Here is a 16,404-nt window from a genome sequence, read left to right as displayed (position 1 = left end):
GATATTCTTCATTCATTGCTTTATTATTTTTTAAAGTGCCTTCGCATTGCATTTTTATTGGAGAAAACCTTGTTTATCCACTAGGGATAACCTGAGTAACAGAAAACCGCGAGCACGTGTAAAACGACTTGCACAGGTCATCTACCACAAGGTCATGGTTGAGCCGGGCCTAGAATGAAGGCTGCCTTGTCTCCTGGCTAGGACAGTCTAGTCCCTATAGCCCTGAGACATAAATTCTAGTCTCTGTTAATTCCAGCCCCTTCCTCATAAGATGTTCATCTCAAATGAGCAGACCCTAATAGGCCAATAAATATTCAGTCTCTTCCAGCTTCCTCTGTAGAGGTTCCAGCTTATGGCCGCAGACTCAGCTGTGAGTGTGAAGGAAATACAGGTCAATGGTGGTTAGAGGAAAGAAAATGGAATTTGAGGGGAATCAACCAATAGTGGATGCAGTATTTCTCAAATTCCTTACTGACTTTCCCTCCTATAGTGATCACCAGGTCCCTCTAGCCTTATTGGTGGGAATCATTTATTGAACACCCGTGAGACACCCAGTTTTATATACCTTTTATATAGTCCTCACAATGGTAAATGTCAAATGGGTGCCCTAATCTTTCAGGTGAGGAATCTTAATTAACAGGGTCCACCCACCACCTTTGGAGAAGGAAATGGCAATCCACTCCATCACTCTTGCCTGGAAAATCCCATGGACGGAGGAGCCTGATAGGCTACAGCCCACGGGGTCGCAAAGAGTTGGACACGACTGAGCGACTTCACTTTCACCCACCACCTTAAGCAGAGCTCAAGTTAGAGCCTAGGCCAACTAACCCCAGAGCCCACACTTGCCTTTATCTAGCTTTGCATGGCACAGGTTAATAGATTTTGTATTTAATTTCTTCCTATACAGATGGTCAACCAAGAGAAGCCTCTGTACCAGAAAGCAAGAGCCTCCTATAGCAAACAGAGGTGATGAGCTGGGTGACCAGAGTTAAGCTTTGTCTTCATGGTCTTTAATTCTAAATTCCCCAGGGTTGGTTTGCTATCAGAAAACTGAAAACCCAATGGTTTGGGATATCCATATTGACACACCTTTCCCTTACCAAGGGGATCTATAGTCTGAGCCTGTCTAGCTCTGCCTGTCCTTTAGGACATGTTCACTTCCTGAATAGGTATTTCTTTGGAAGCAACTGAGACCCAGGTGGCATTCCTTTCCTTGACTGACAAAGTTACAGCCTCAAAAAAGACCGTATTTCTGATGGATGGAAACTTCTTGTCACTAGCAGTCCTGCTTCCACACATCTTTTAACCCACGTTTCTGGCTTCCAATGAGCACTATCTTTATCCGACAATTTCAGGCCTAGGTGAAAAGTTTGGTTGTCAAAACGATCATTCTTCCTTTTACACAAACCCTCCCACACCCACAGGCGCTTCCTCCTTCTGCCAAAACAAACTTTATTGCACCAAAAGGAAAAAAAAAAATTCATTTATGTACAGTCAGATATAAAGACATCTCTTTGACTCCTGTGCATATATTTCCTCAACTCAAGATTTAGGGCGTAAAAGTCAGGCTGGTATGCCAGACATGCTCTGCCCATGGCAGGGCCAAGGAGGATTGTCACTTGAAAGTGGGAACACTTAAATGGATGACAGACAACACTGGACCAACAGACCAAGGGCATTCTTCTAAGCCCTGTACTAGCTCTGGGAACGGAAGAGGGAAAATTGGAAGCAGGGTCCCTTTTTGAGTCTCCTTGTGAAAAGACCCAGCCTTTAGGTACAAAGCTAAATCTCCATCCACCAAGCCCACTTACTGTCCAGTTTCCTTTGTGACCACCCTGCCACCCCTGGGAGGTCCCATGATCCACAAGGCAGAGGCCTCCCTAGCAGCGGGCAGAGCAGGTATGAATTACTAGTATCCTCCCCTTTACATGTGGCTGGATACTGACTGAGGCCCTGTGTCATGCGGCTCACAATTAGCCCACTGGGAGCTCTAACAGTAAGAATCTGGAAAGTACAGAACACATCAAAGCAGGGAAGGATGGGTTCCCTTGATGCCCAGTATCACAGGGCACCTAAAGCACATTTTTCTGAGCCAACCAGCTAAAGGATCACTGCAGCTAAATACAGATAAGAGAAGCAACACAGCCAGGGAAACACCCGTCAGTCAGTGACAGAGCAGCTGGAGGTGAGGGGGGGTGGAGAAGGGGAGGAGTCTTCAGAGTCCCAGCCCCCACCCCCTCTGCCATTGGCTACCCTTGTTCCCCACAACTCCCTGGGCTTTGAAGGGAGGAGGTGGGACTACAGGCTGAAGTGAAAATACACAAGGACAGCCAAACAAAATACAATAGGACTACCATCAGCCTCCTCTCTGCATCCCACCCCCAGGAGAAATACCCTCATTGCGACTAGTATTTATGAAAAATCTGTTAAAGAGACTACTTTATATAGTGGCTCTAATCCCATACACACAGCAGCTGCTTGTGTTGGGGACTTTTCTAATCAGTGATTGTGGGAACAAATGGCATTTTCAGCTTCTTATGGTGCCTGTGCAGGCTTTACCACGACCTTGGTTCAGTCCCAGTCACATTTACCTTCCGTCTTAAATCTAAAATGGGCGAGGGAATGGGGGCAGAGGAGAAAGGTGCTCAGGTGCTAGGTAAAGCTTACTCAGCAGCAGCCTAGACTCCACCACTGTTCCTTCTCTTTGGTCTGTCTAGAACAGTGACTATAAATTAGGAAAAACTTTTATGCTGGCCCATGGGAAATAATGGGGGTAGAGGCAGGGAGGAAAAGGGCACTGGGGAGCCCTGCTTCAAGACTGCAGACAGACAGACAGACAACCACCCAGACTGCTGAAGTGTCACAGACAGCCCCCCACCCCAAGCTCCCTTCCAGATACCCCCATAAATCTTTTGGGAACACTCCCTCTAGGAATTGCAATTTCCGTCTCCCACCTGTCCCTAAGGAGCTGGCCCTGTGGAGAGGTGTGTTGGTTTTGTTTTTTTTTTGCCAGAGGCCCTCGCCCTAGGTGCTTCTGCATAGGTACCTTGGCCCCTGATTTAGGATGAACACAGTCCCAGATGCTCGAGAGCCAAGGAGGTCAGATCAGAAACAGCCTCCCCTCTCCCACACCCTGGGATCCGAGCTTGCTTGGTTCTTGCCATCTTGCAGGATGACGTCACATTTGGAGGGAGATACACAGTGCCTCTCCATCCCTGGGGTGGGGGAAAGGGACTTTGCTGGGACTCTCGAGTTGGGGGAGGGGAGAGGGGAGCAGGGTCTAAACCCTCAGGCTCCCGTGCAGGTCTGTCTCTGTCCCAGATGAGCTGCTATCAGAGTCCATTTCGGCGTTCTCATTATGGAGCCTCTCCAGCACTTTCTGACGAATCAGTCCCAGGCGCATCAAGAGGGACTGGTAGTCAAAGTGGCCCCGTTTCTCTCCAAAAGGGTCCTGTGGGGGGAAAGGAGACAATCGGGAAGGAAGATTCAAGTCTGGGTGGCTCACCCTAGAGACAGCTTTAGGCCCGCATGAAGTACACGCTCAACTTCTGAGCATGGGGACAGAGGAAGGCATAGCACAGAGATTCCCAACAGCAGACATCATCCTCGTTTAAAAATACTGTGGCGTGTTCAACAACCAGACAGGTCTGGCTTGGGCTAACATTGAAATGTGTTTGCATTCCCCAAAAGCAAGCCAGCATGCAAAAAGGGGACACACTAACAGGAGAAGAGAGAATAGAAATTCAAGATGAGGACTGTAATCATTAAGTATGGCGATGTTTTCAATTAACCTCATACAAACTATGAGAGGTTCTCTGTGGCTTAGATGGTAAAGTCCGCCTGTAATGCAGAAGACCTGGGTTTGATCTCTGGGTCGGATGATCCCCTGGAGAAGGAAATTGCAACCCACTCCAGTATTATTGTTTGGGAAATCCCATGGACAGAAAAGCCTGGTGGGCTACAGTCCACGGGGGTCACAGAGTCAGACGTGACTGAGCCACTAACACCTCACTTTCATACAAACTATACAAGGGAAAAACTGTCCTTCATTTCCTATACTCAAAAGGAAAATTTACTTTTCTAAGATCACAGGCAGGTAGAGAACTCAGGAATTCTGACTTCTGGATAAGCACCTGCCGTCCTCCCCAAGCATTAGTCACCACATTCCTGTCCAGATTTTTGGGCATCACTCCAGTCCTTGTCCAGAGAAGGCAATGGCAACCCACTCCAGTACTCTTGCCTGGAAAATCCCATGGACGGAGGAGCCTGGTCCTCCTGCAGTCCACGGGGTCGCTAAGAGTCAGACACGACTGAGCAACTTCACTTTCACTTTTCACTTTCATGTATTGGAGAAGGAAACGGCAACCCACTCCAGTGTTCTTGCCTGGAGAATCCCAGGGACAGCGGAGCCTGATGGGCTGCCATCTATGGGGTCGCACAGAGTTGGACACGACTAAAGCGACTTAGCAGCAGCAGGAGCCAGTCCTTGTCATTCGAGATCAAAGATCACCAAACATCATGTGGAAAGGGGATAACTGTCCTTAAAGTCTCAAAAATAACTATGGGTGGGGTGGAGAATATAAAAAAGGAATTAAAAATGCTAAATAGGGATTATGGCAGCAATGTACCTGGGCCAAGGTCTACACAAGTGGAGGCCTCTTTCCTCGGCAGTTACAGAGAAGTGCATGCTCCTGCCTCTCCCGTGATGCCTGCCTCTCCCACATAAACTCTGGCCACACTTCCACACACACATTACCATCACGATCGGGGCCAGTGGATGGAAAGCAGTCTTGAGACTACAGCTTGCACTTTTCACCTGTGGGGGTTATGGTCCCCAGAGGCTGAACTTCACACTTACTCTGGAGCTGTCAATTTCTCAAATCTTCCTCCATCACTGGCTCCATTTCCACCCACTCTCCTCTTCCCCAGATGCTGTTTTTCCTGCCCTTCCCTCATCAGAAATTGTTTTTCCTTCACAGACTGAGTATTAGAAATACTGTTAGATACAGCATGCAGCATCCTCAATGTACTCTTAGAGAAGTTTCAGGAACAAGTCAACCTTGAACTTGCCCTGTCTTCTGAGTTTAAATGGGGCAGGCAGGGAGGAAGTCCTTGAAGGAAGTGTAGGGAAACTACCATCTCTGAGGAGCACCTGAGGAAACAGGACATTTACTCCCATGGCTGGTGGTGGTGGGTGTGTGGCAACACAGAACAAAAAGAACTGGAAAAAACCTGATGACGCCTTAGTCGTTTAGCCAAGTCACCACTTTCCTATAGCAAGTAAAGGATCCGAAAACACAGGACTGGTCCTTCAGGACAGGAGGGTTCTCAACCTGTTGCTTATATTTCAGTCTATTTACAACTTAGTTTAATAAGAACCTCTTCATTTAAACAAGCCTGAATTCTGCATTCTTACTGGAAGCAGAAGCACATTTCTGGCAGACAATGAACAACTGGTTACCATCCTTGTAACAGGAATCTTTCAACAATAACAACTGCACACTCAATGTTTCCCTAAGCATTCTTTCTCTTGGCACCCCTCTGAACTAGGGATGAAATCCCAATAATTGACTCTATAATCCCTAAATTCAGAGAGGGCTGATATTCTTAGTTTGAAAAGACTGCTGACCAAGATGGGAAGGAGTTACAGGCTAGAAAGTAGAATGATTCAGATTCTACTCATGAGCACCTACTTTAGGCCAGGAACCTAGAACTAACTCCAGATGGTTTCACTCTCTTGGGGTCTCAGTGACTCAAATGCATCAGGTTCCTTTTGGTTCTGAATGCTATGACAGATGTGGACGTCACCCTTGTGGGGGCGTTTAAATGGTCTGTTGTAAGGTCTCTGGAGCTAGCAGCAGGGGCTCTGTTGTTACCTGCATAGTCTGGCCTTGAAGGTGCAGGCGATCTTTGCAGGCCACCTCATAGAAGTCATAATACTCCAGGAAGGACTTCTCCATCACCCCTCTGGAAAACAAGCAGAGAAGTTTAAGTTAGGCACAAGAAGGGAAGGCACCACTGCTTCACCATCTAACTTTAATGCCAAATTAAGCAGCTAGAGTTCCCATGACCAGATTTGGTTTCCTACGAAAATCTTTGAATGGAAAATAGAGATCACTTTATTTTCCACTGACTGCCCAAGGTTTATTTCCCTTAGATTTTAAGGATTTTTAAAATGGGAGTGACTTTCAATACTGATCACCTGAACCCCAACTTCAACTCATGACTTGCCAATCGTTTTCCAGAGGCCATCCCTAATCCCAAACCTTATTCAAAATTCTCCTAGATACACCTGAAACATTATATATGAACCCTATATCAACTTTAAAAAAAGAAAAGTAGCCCCTTCAAATCTTAGAAAAGTTTGTTTCATTAACTCTTTATTTATCTAGTTTTAACACCTAGAAGTTGACATAAGAAATGGGTTTACTATGAAGCACTCTACACCTCATTTGGCTGTGTAACAGTCACATGTCTTTAATATGTCCAGGTCCTTATCAAACAAGGGCTCCCTGAGGGCATGGACTACATCTTTCCAGTCAGGCCTGGCACTCTCCCAAAACTGAGAGGCTCTTTGAACTTCCTCTTAGATAACCCTTTGGTCACTTGCTTTTAAAGGCATGAACCACATCTTTCCTTTTTATCTCCCTCTGGTGCCCAACACTGGACTTTGCCTCAAAGGTATGAACAAGCTAAATCTCCAAAAGGAATATCAAGTATCAAGTGGGCTCTCTTTATACATACCTTAAGGGTTCAGGGCAGGGACACTTTCCTTCCATCATATCACAGACTGCCACTCTGATGGTCTCATGCCGAATACATTCATTGTAATTTTTGCTGTCTCCTGGATGTCTCTCCTATAATGTGACAGATAGCACAGTATCCAAGTATAAAAATCAGGTAAAAAGAAAACCCAATGGGAAGAGACTTAGATTAGTATACGGTATACGAACCAACCAAATTAACTATGAGGATACCTTTCCCACTATATGGCAGACATGAAGAGTAACTAAGTACTTGAGACCACTCACCTCTCCCCGTGCATACCAACACCCATCCTCTGCTATGGATCATTTGACTATAAGCAGCAAACCAGATGCATCAAACTTCCCTAAGCTTGAAATGAACAGCCTTGCAGAAAGGATTAAGTGGGAAATAACCATATGCAAGAAAAATGGTGGGACAGAAAGTTATAAATGATGCTAAGTCTCAACCTGAAAAACCTACAGACAGCAGGATACTTCCTGGTTAACTCCTTTACATGCCCGTTGGTGCCACCATCACTGAATCAACTGTTATCTATCAGACGTAGAACTCAAAATTTTCAAAAGAAAAACTCCAAACTTGGTTTAGAGAGCTGACAGAAAATGTGAGAGCATGGTGTCCCAACCTTTACCTTTAACTCTTCCCTTGTTGCCCCCTCCTACCACCATCAATCAGTGAGAGCCTTGGCCCTGATCAAAACATAAAATGAACAGGAAAGATAAACGTGCTTGCAGCCTACTATCTCAGTTCCCAATGTGCATCAGAGCAAAATCACAAGGGCAATGTGGGATACTGTAAACTTTTTGAGGAAAACAAGAGTATTCAACACTTGTGCAAACTCCATGCTAACTGTCACCCTGAGGTAGCAGTTCAGTTTTAATACTGACCTGTATTACATTCCTGTTGATGACATACTTTTTTGTGAAGCTGGATTTTCAGTCTCTACTTTGATAAATAGCAAGTATCATAAGAAAACAGGAAAGAACAGAAATGAGGGTGGTGGCTCTGATCTGATTCCACGAGTTTAAAAGTTGTGTGGCACTCAACCAGGTGCACACATCCTATTATTAAGTCACTGTAGTCACCTGAGAAGGAAGTAAGTGATTTGGACCTAAATACTTAACAAATGGAAGAGTCTGGCGTTTCTTTCTGCCTGGGAAACTGAAAAACCACCAAGACAAGAGGGTTCGGTGAACCAAGAATGTTTGGTAGACTTAAGAATAAAAGTCACATGTCTTGAAAGTGACATGGGTGTCCTAATGGCGCTAGTGGTAAAGAACCTGCCTGCCAATGCAGGAGAAATAAGAGATGCAGGTTTGATCCCTGGGTTGGGAAGATCCCCTGGAGGAGGGCACAGCAACCCACTCCAGTCTTGCCTGGAGAATCCCATGAACAGAGGAGCCTGACAGGCTACAGTCCATAGGGTTGCAAAGAGCTGGACACAACTGAAGCGACTTAGCACGCAAGACAATATGTAAAAATAAGCTCCCTGGGTAGCCAATGAGGTCTATTTCCATTTCTACTACTCCTGAAATTGCATTCACTATATGTTTGAAAGGATGGCTTAGGGAATAATTTCTGTTCATTCTTAAAGGGTATTTCCCTTTGTTTAGGCCTGCAAGGAATCACCAACGTTAACATTATCTCAAATAGTTTCAAAATGAATTAAGCTGTTTTAATCACCTAAACGGAATTATTATCCTTTGAGATATCAGTGGAATTCTTTTCCTGTGCTCACGAGTAACCCTGGAAGGGTCTCTGGAACAATGTAAAACTTTGGGCTCCTGGGACTACATCCTGATCTGTGCGTCCTTGTGAAAGTTAACTAACTTCTCTGAGTCACAATTACCTCAGCTGAAAATGGGGATAACATTTATTTTACAGAGATAGTATGAAGATTAAATGAGAAGTTACATATAAATGTTTGGCAGTGGCATACAGTATCCCCTTGGAAAACATGAGTTTCCTCCACCTTTCCTTTGGCAGCACTGACTAAAATATTCTTGCTCTAGCCAACAACTGCTCCTTTGGCTCTGCAGGTAACAGTACTTCAGGACTCCAGAAGAAAGTCTGGCTCAGCAGCAGTCACTTGGGAGCACGTTAAAGGGATACTGGAGAATGGAGGCATACAGAAGAACCCACTGGCTGCAACCTTCCAAATAAGACATGGAAATCAATTTCCAAATGACTCCACTGACTTCCACATGGTAGATTAATCCAAGTCAATGGAAATAACTTGATGATGTTATTGTAATTTAGTAAGAAAAAAAATTCATTATTAAGACACACACATGCCAGTTCCAACAGGGACAAGTTTAATACGCTGGACTGAACCAGGTCAAAAATGAAACAAAAACCCTCAAGCAGATCTTTCAGATCTCTTAAAACTCAATATTCAATATTCTACACTGCAGAGCTGGGCCCACCTGGCCTTACCTGCTCAAAGCCAGGTTCGTTGTGATAGGGGTTCTCGGTCATCAGGGATTGGATGGAGATGAGCACAGAAGAGATGCTCTGGGCTGGGCTCCAGGCAGGGCCGGTCCATGTACTGCAAAACACAGCAGAGGGGAGGGAAGCACGTGAGGCAGAGAGAAACGGGAAAGGCCACACATAAAGACCAGTGTACAAGTACCCTGGGGCCTGGCAGCACCATCGTAAGTGACTCACTTTCTCTTTCACTATGAATACTCTGGAATTTCCCAGCCTCCATCTCCTCTCATTCACCAGAAATCAGTCAACTGACTAATCCTCTTATCAAGTGGCACAAAAGAGGGTAAAGCAAGCATGGTAACTTTGAAGGGATTTTCTTAGGGCTAGGAGAGAAACAGCAGACAGGGGAGGTTCCCTTCATCAAAATGAAAGAAATAAGGTAAGAAAACAACTCCAAAGACAGTCTAAATGTTAACCTCTATGGATCTCAAAGGGCTTGCTTATTTATTTATGGGTGGTGATGGAGTCAGAGAGGAGAGAAGTTGAGCACAGAGGCAGAGAACGGAGTGAAGCCATCTGGTTAGATAGAGGCCATGTGGTGGGACTGATGATTGGGGATCCAGTCTCTATCAAGCCCCCAAAGGCTGCCAAGTTCTCTGAAGACTACATAACTCTGACAAAGGACAGAAAGGAAACAAAGGGCATTCCAAGAGCGTGGAGGATTTGAAAGTAAATAACATCTTCAACAACAGAGAAACACCAAAATTACTGCTCTTTCATAAACCTGATGGAATGTAGGGAGAAGCAGGGAAGCTTGGACATAAAGACATTTATGTTTTAGCTCAATCAATAGAAGAGATGGCACCTAAGCTGGAAGCTGAACATATCCTAAAACAGTACTGGCTTGTTCAAGTTAACTGGCCACTTCCTTCTCCCTGCTGGTCTTAAGAAAAGGCCAGTAAGTGATGAGGAATAACAACTTCTTCAGAGCTCACTCTTCAGTGCCTCTCAACTTCTCTTCTCAGCTCTGCTCCCCCAGGAACCCTAGACATCACACTCTTTGAAGCTTCTAGTATGTGGGAATTGAAGTCAACAAGGTAAACTTTTTTTACAATGTCTTTTGTAAGTCAGCCCAGTATTTTTTATAGTTAAGGAGGAAAGGAATGACGGTGATAAAGTGAATGGACAACTAAGTATGCATGGGAATATTCTCCTCTGACTCTCCATGGCAATTTTCCATTTCAGGGAAGCTTCTTTTCCTTTCCACCCAATACTTATGTCACTTGTGCTCCACACCATTTTACTCCCCGTTTCTACTGTGAGCTGATGTTTGCTCAAAATAGTTTTATACTGGCCTAATGAAGGAAAACTTAATACAAAAACATGTTCAAGAACAGCTTCCATACAGAAGCAACAACTAAATCTCCTTACCACTATGGGACACACATATCACCATCTTTCCAGCACAGACAATTCTCTACCCTAATGAGATAAAGGACTTCTTTAAAGACAATCTCCTTTAAAGGACTTTCTCACTGCCACAATCATGGAACATATTCCTACATTTGAGAGAAATGGGGATGAGGGGAAGTTTGTTTCAGCTGCCGTTTCCCTATACAAACCTAAAAAGTATTGGACTGGACAGGAAGAAAGAGAACAGTACCACCAGTCTGGGCAACTTTCTTAACTTCAGTTTTTACTTGTTCTCCGACTCAGGGAAATTCAGATCACACTAAAAAGACCAATCCAGAATATGCTAGAAGATATTTTCTTTCTGAATTAACCCCCAAAGGTGGTTAAAAGGGAATGGATGAGAACTACATGAAGCAAAATCTTGGCATCATCTAGAAACAAAAATGTACTTGAAATTTGTTTCATATCTGATATAATTTCCAATCTAACATTTTCATTCAGTTGTTAAAATATTTAATCATCATCACCACCACCACTTCCTCCAAAGCCACTCACAATAAACTCAGAAATAAGACATTCACACCCTTGAATGGCACAGGATCTGCAGCCTTTCTCAACCTGCTCAGCAAAGAATTAAGCCCTGATGCCCTAAGGTAGTGGTTCTCCAACAGTCTGCACCAGAATCACCTGGAGAGCCTGTAAGACACACTGCTGGCCCTGCCCTCAGAGCTTTTGATAGAGGAAGTCTGGGCGGGGCCCAGATTCTGTATGGCTATAAATTCCCAGGTGTTACTGCTGCTCCGGGTGAACCACTTCACTAAGGCATCCATTGTACATCATAAATTCTGTTTTTTGCATCTAGAATGGTACTAATCAAGTACCATCCAGGGCAGAATTGAGGAAACAGTCATTCCAATTATTTTCCATGTTCTGTGATTCAGATGAGAAACCCTGGTTGATAAAGGCTGGCCTAGAGTAGTATTTGCTGACAACCAACTTGGCCACTTAGGAGTCTCCTCTTACCCTAGAATACTCAAGCAGACTTTCCCATTGCGGTAGAAGTTGGGGTTAAACCTCACTGTGTTATTGCCCGTTGTCATCAGTTTGACCCGAGGTGGGTGGATGGGATAGTCGGGCGGACACCGAAACACGAACAGGAAGAAACCCCCTTCATAAGGAGTGTCAAATGGGCCTGTGATCAATGCATGAATCTGCAAAATAAAACCCCATCTCAAAATTGTGAGGTGATGTCCCATCCCAAACCCTCCTGACTTCCACTTGCTACCCATACCAGAAGCAGGACCTTCATCTGAATCCATATTCCATATCCTCACCATGCAGAATCAACGGCCTGTGCTCACTCACACTAATATTTTTGGAATTTTAAGAACCCCCATTACAGTGGAGTGGCATCTTACTCAGGGGTTACATTCTAAAGTTAGAGCCCAAGGTGAACATTGAATCTAGCCAAAAAATCACCCTTGAGTGTCCCTTAAAGTATGTTTTCCGTTTGGACTTTGCTGATCAGCATTTTATGTAACAAATGAATAGAACACCAACGTACAAAATATAACACACACCTGTAAAATATTATCCTAGCAATGTTTAATTTTAAGAAATCAATATTTTTTTAACTGAGTACGAATATTTGGATTTGCCTAGGTTAAACACGTATACGATGCAACTCCACCCTCCAGTTATGTAGCACAAAGGGGAGGTAGATGAACAGAAAAGAGAGGGATCGGAGGCCACCACAACAGTGCCAATCACAGGGCAGAGCTGAGGTTTGTGATGGGGGCCTATGGGATCTGTTTCCTCTGCAAAGGATCAAACCTACTGTGGAGGATGCGCCTCAGGCAGCATCCAGCTGTGCGAAAGATACAAAGAAAAATGGGGACACTCAGGGTCCACTCGGAGCCACAGGCCATCCCCAGAACTTTCCCCAACACCATAGGTAAATAATAAAAATCAGCACTTAGAACTAAATTCTCTTCCTCCAGCTGTGATTATCAAACAAGATTTCTCTTCTCCAAGGGAGGAAAACCTTAACTGACTCAGTTATATTTCTTCATCTGCAAAGGCTCCTAGGCACTTAAGTCTGCTCAGAATTTAAACAGCAAGAGGAAAAAGAACCTGCAATCCAATGCCTCCATTTATAGTCCCCACCTTGTCCTGGTGGCATCCTTTGTTATCTTTTAGCCTTCAGTTCTTTGGAATAGCAAGCTCAAATGGTATCAACATGACATCAACTCTGGGATCCCAGGGACTAGTGTATAACACTGATACTTAACTAAGGACAAGATGTCCCAGGAAAAAATTTCCAACCACATAAAAAGGAAAATCTCAATTTAAAGGGAAACCTATTTAAAACAAAAGAGACACACAAAAAATACCAAATCTGAATTTTTACTGTAAGAAATATGATATGAGGAATTTTCATATAAACACCACAAGATTTAGGTAATCCAATTTCTTCCTAATATCAGTTTAAGTGAAAATTCATCTCTAAGGTAGAGTAATCAGTGACAGGAAGTCTAGGTATCTATGCCAGAGGAATTTAAGCTTTCTCTGTGTTTGTGTGTGGACAAGACAGGAATGGTCTTGGGGTGGAAGGGATATTCAAAAGGATCAGTAAGGACAGGAGCCTAAACAAGGCCCTGCAACTACAAATACTGCTCACTCAAGCTTCCCCATCCCCAACCATCTTTTCATCTGATTTAGAGCACCACACTTGAAGGTCAAGAATGGCAGGACAGCGGAAGAGCTGGGTAGTACAATAGGATGTCCATATAATTTATCATCCAAACTGGAGCATTTTTGAGGGAAAGAGAGCCCTATTAATAGTTAGGCTTGGACAACAGGCATAAACTGGGATTTTCCAAGCCAACTAGAACCCTTTGGCACCCCCAAAACAAATAACCTGTTCAAGGCTCTGCTCCACCTCAGTGTGTGACCTTGGGCAAGCCACTTACTCTCTTGCAGTTTTGATTTATTCACTTATATAATCAAAGATGTGAACTGGATAATCTCTTTTAGGCTCTTCCAACTTTATGGCCCCAATTTCCCCAAACCCCACCAAGGTACATACCTTTGTCATGTCAACAGTATCAGGTACAACGAACATTCCTGGAGGAGGCTCCTTATAAATGGACATGATATCCCTGTATAACACCAAGAGGAAGTGGAAGGGAGTGAGGGAGAGGAGAAAAAAGGGAATCCCTTGAGCAGGATAGTTGTTGTCACCTCAATGAGGCCAGGGTTTGAGAAGGTGGTGCTTGGTATCACAAATGTTTGCACTTTCTTGTTGGCTGAGAAATCTCAGCTGAGGGAGTACTTGTCAGGCAAGCAGAGAGCAAATTATTATCAAAGGGGCATTGTTTCCTTGGGGCGGGGGGTAGTGAGAGGGGGGAAAAAAAATCAAGAGATCCCAATGGCATCAGATGTCACCCTGGAAAAGCGACATCCCATTTACTCTCACTTCCTCCCACGTGGCACTTCATTCACTCCCCACCTCCGAGATTCCCAGGTACTACTCCTGAATGCTAAATGAAGACTTTTCAGTTACTAGGAAGGCTTAATCAATTCCATTAAAAATCCAATTCTATAAACCACATAGTAGATTGTTGTTGGCATGTGGATTATATGAAGCAAGTGAGCTAACAGGGAGCAATAACGGCCTTCTTGCCCAGGAGACTAATAGGGTACAAATGTCCTCAGGCTGGGGAAGGGATCCTCTGAAACTGCTGAGAATTGCACATGTGGTCATGTAACCACTACTATATAAGATGAGAAAACTTCTAGGTCATAGCTCATGAACTAGAATGGATCAGCTGTGAGCAAGGGTCTACAGAAGGATGTTCTAGTTGGAAAGTTGAGGGACTTGCTCTTGAAATGAGTTTGAGCACGCTCCTGGAGTTGGTGATGGACAGGGAAGCCTGGCGTGCTGCAGTCCATGGGGTCCCAAAGAGTCAGGACACGAGTGAGTGACTGGACTGAACTGAACGGAGGATACATAGGGACATTAAAAAGTGCAAATAAGCAACAGAGTAAAGGAAAAGAAGTATTGGCAGAACTGAGAGGTATGATAGGACTGGAAGGCTGAAAATGGCCACAGGACTACAAGAGTTGAGGAGTGCTGAATTTAAGTTAGTGGTGGCAACCTCGATGGAGTTGGCAAACTGTGTCAGGCACTGGGCCAGGTACTTTACACACAGTATGCTGTTTAATTTTTAGAACAATCTGTAGGTAGAAACATCTGAAGGAACTTGGAATGTGGGGAATGTGATTACCCAGATGAGGATGACTGTGATGGGGGCATGGGGAGAGAATCTGGTTGTCAGCAAACAGGTTTCAGGACTGACAGTAGCTAAAAAGCGTTCCCTTTTCCTCTGTGATAGGTACTATACGCTAAGCAATTTCGCAAAAACATTATCTATTAAATGATATGATCTAAGACCAGTCACCCAAGAAATAAGCACAGAAGGGACCTGGACCTTTGTTCCTATATTTGAACTGGGTATATTGGCTTCAGAAAGTAAATCACATGACTCAGGGGAAAGACTACAGAAAACAAAGTCTTGAGTGGGATATTACAAGCCAAAGTGAGACTAAGGGTGGGGGCTGAGTGTGAAGGAAGCTTGAGTTCCTGGAACAGGTGTGAGAGCAGACAGTTTTGGGATTCTAGAAAAGTGTTTCAAGGGAAGGCTGCTGGCATATGGGGGAAGAGACCTAGACTTGGGGAAGGGTCTCTGAGGAGGGGGTTTGAGGAGGCCGGGAATAAAAAGCCAAACTGGTCTGGAGCCTCAGCCCGGGCAAAGCAAGCTGTGTATTATAAACGGGGCTCGGGAGGAGACGACGCAGGGGACCGCTGGGTGGGGCCTCCCGGCAGCATCTAGCAAGGCTGGGGTGGGGAAGAGGGGACTGAGGCGGTGCAGAGGGCGGGAGGGGGTGTTACTGAAGCGCGAAAGGGTCGGGTTTCGGGCGGGAGGTCGGGTGGTGTGGGGGAGGGTGTCCGGACTGGAGACCAAGGGCTCAAGAGAGGTTACTGAGGGGCGGGGTCGGACCTGGACAGGCTAGGAGGGGCTTGGTGCTTGTGGGGCGGGGGGAAAGAGGACTTGGATCCCGAAGCTCCAGGTAAGCAAGACGTGGGCCTTGGAGTTGGGCCACCGCGAGGGCAGCGCGGAGGCAGCGGGGGTTGGAGGGGTGGTAGTGGGAAAAGGTATGGGGGGCGGGGAAGGTCGAGTCCCGGAGCTCGGGGCTGGGGGAGGAAAAACCCCGGCTCACCGCTTGATCCGGAGTAGACATTGCGGTGCGGTTCGCTCGCCGTCCCAGTCGGAGCTGAGTGTGGGGTCCCAGTGGCTAAGGAGCGCGGCCCCGTGGGCAGCGGCCGAGGGCGGGAGCCCCGGCAGCGGAGCCAGGCCGCTCCCCGGCCCCCCGGCCCCGCCCGCTGCCGCCGCCGCCGCCCACACATCCGGCAGGAAAGGCGGCCCGAACCCGCCGCCACTGCCGCTAACACCGACAACACCGGTAACGCCGCTTGCCCCAGGGCCCGCCGCCCCGGCGCCTGCTGTCGCCGTCGCCGCCTCTTCAGTCGGACTCTCCGCCATCGCTCCTTCGCTTCCGGGACTGCTAGGCAGCACGTCCGCCGACCAGAGCGGCCGCTGCTCCCTCCCGTGCCTGCACCACCGAGAGCCGGGCCAGAGTGTCCCCACCCTCCGCTTCCCCGGGCCGGGCGGCGCTGGCTCCGCCCGCCCCCTCCCAGAGCAGCGAGAAGCGCTCTGCAAGAGCGTCCACCCA

General features: G+C 46.0%; 1 protein-coding gene across 1 annotated transcript; it reads right to left on the bottom strand.

Annotated features, from left to right (window-relative positions):
* Nucleotides 1-1,470: 1,470 nt before the first annotated feature.
* Nucleotides 1,471-16,312, bottom strand: UBE2Z (ubiquitin conjugating enzyme E2 Z). Its single transcript, XM_040245601.1, has 7 exons — nt 15,892-16,312; nt 13,697-13,769; nt 11,632-11,819; nt 9,202-9,313; nt 6,745-6,857; nt 5,877-5,967; nt 1,471-3,451 (listed from the first exon to the last, which is right to left on the bottom strand). Exons 1-7 carry the CDS (start codon nt 16,212-16,214, stop codon nt 3,281-3,283), a joined length of 1,071 nt encoding a protein of 356 aa, XP_040101535.1. The 5' UTR covers nt 16,215-16,312; the 3' UTR covers nt 1,471-3,280.
* Between the last annotated feature and the right edge of the window lie 92 nt (nt 16,313-16,404).

The sequence above is a fragment of the Oryx dammah genome, unplaced genomic scaffold (assembly GCF_014754425.2).
Source record: "Oryx dammah isolate SB20612 unplaced genomic scaffold, SCBI_Odam_1.1 HiC_scaffold_8, whole genome shotgun sequence".
Classification (NCBI taxonomy): domain Eukaryota; kingdom Metazoa; phylum Chordata; class Mammalia; order Artiodactyla; family Bovidae; genus Oryx; species Oryx dammah.
The sequence above is the reverse complement of the archived record's forward strand: the minus strand, read 5'-3'. Positions and strand labels throughout refer to the sequence as shown.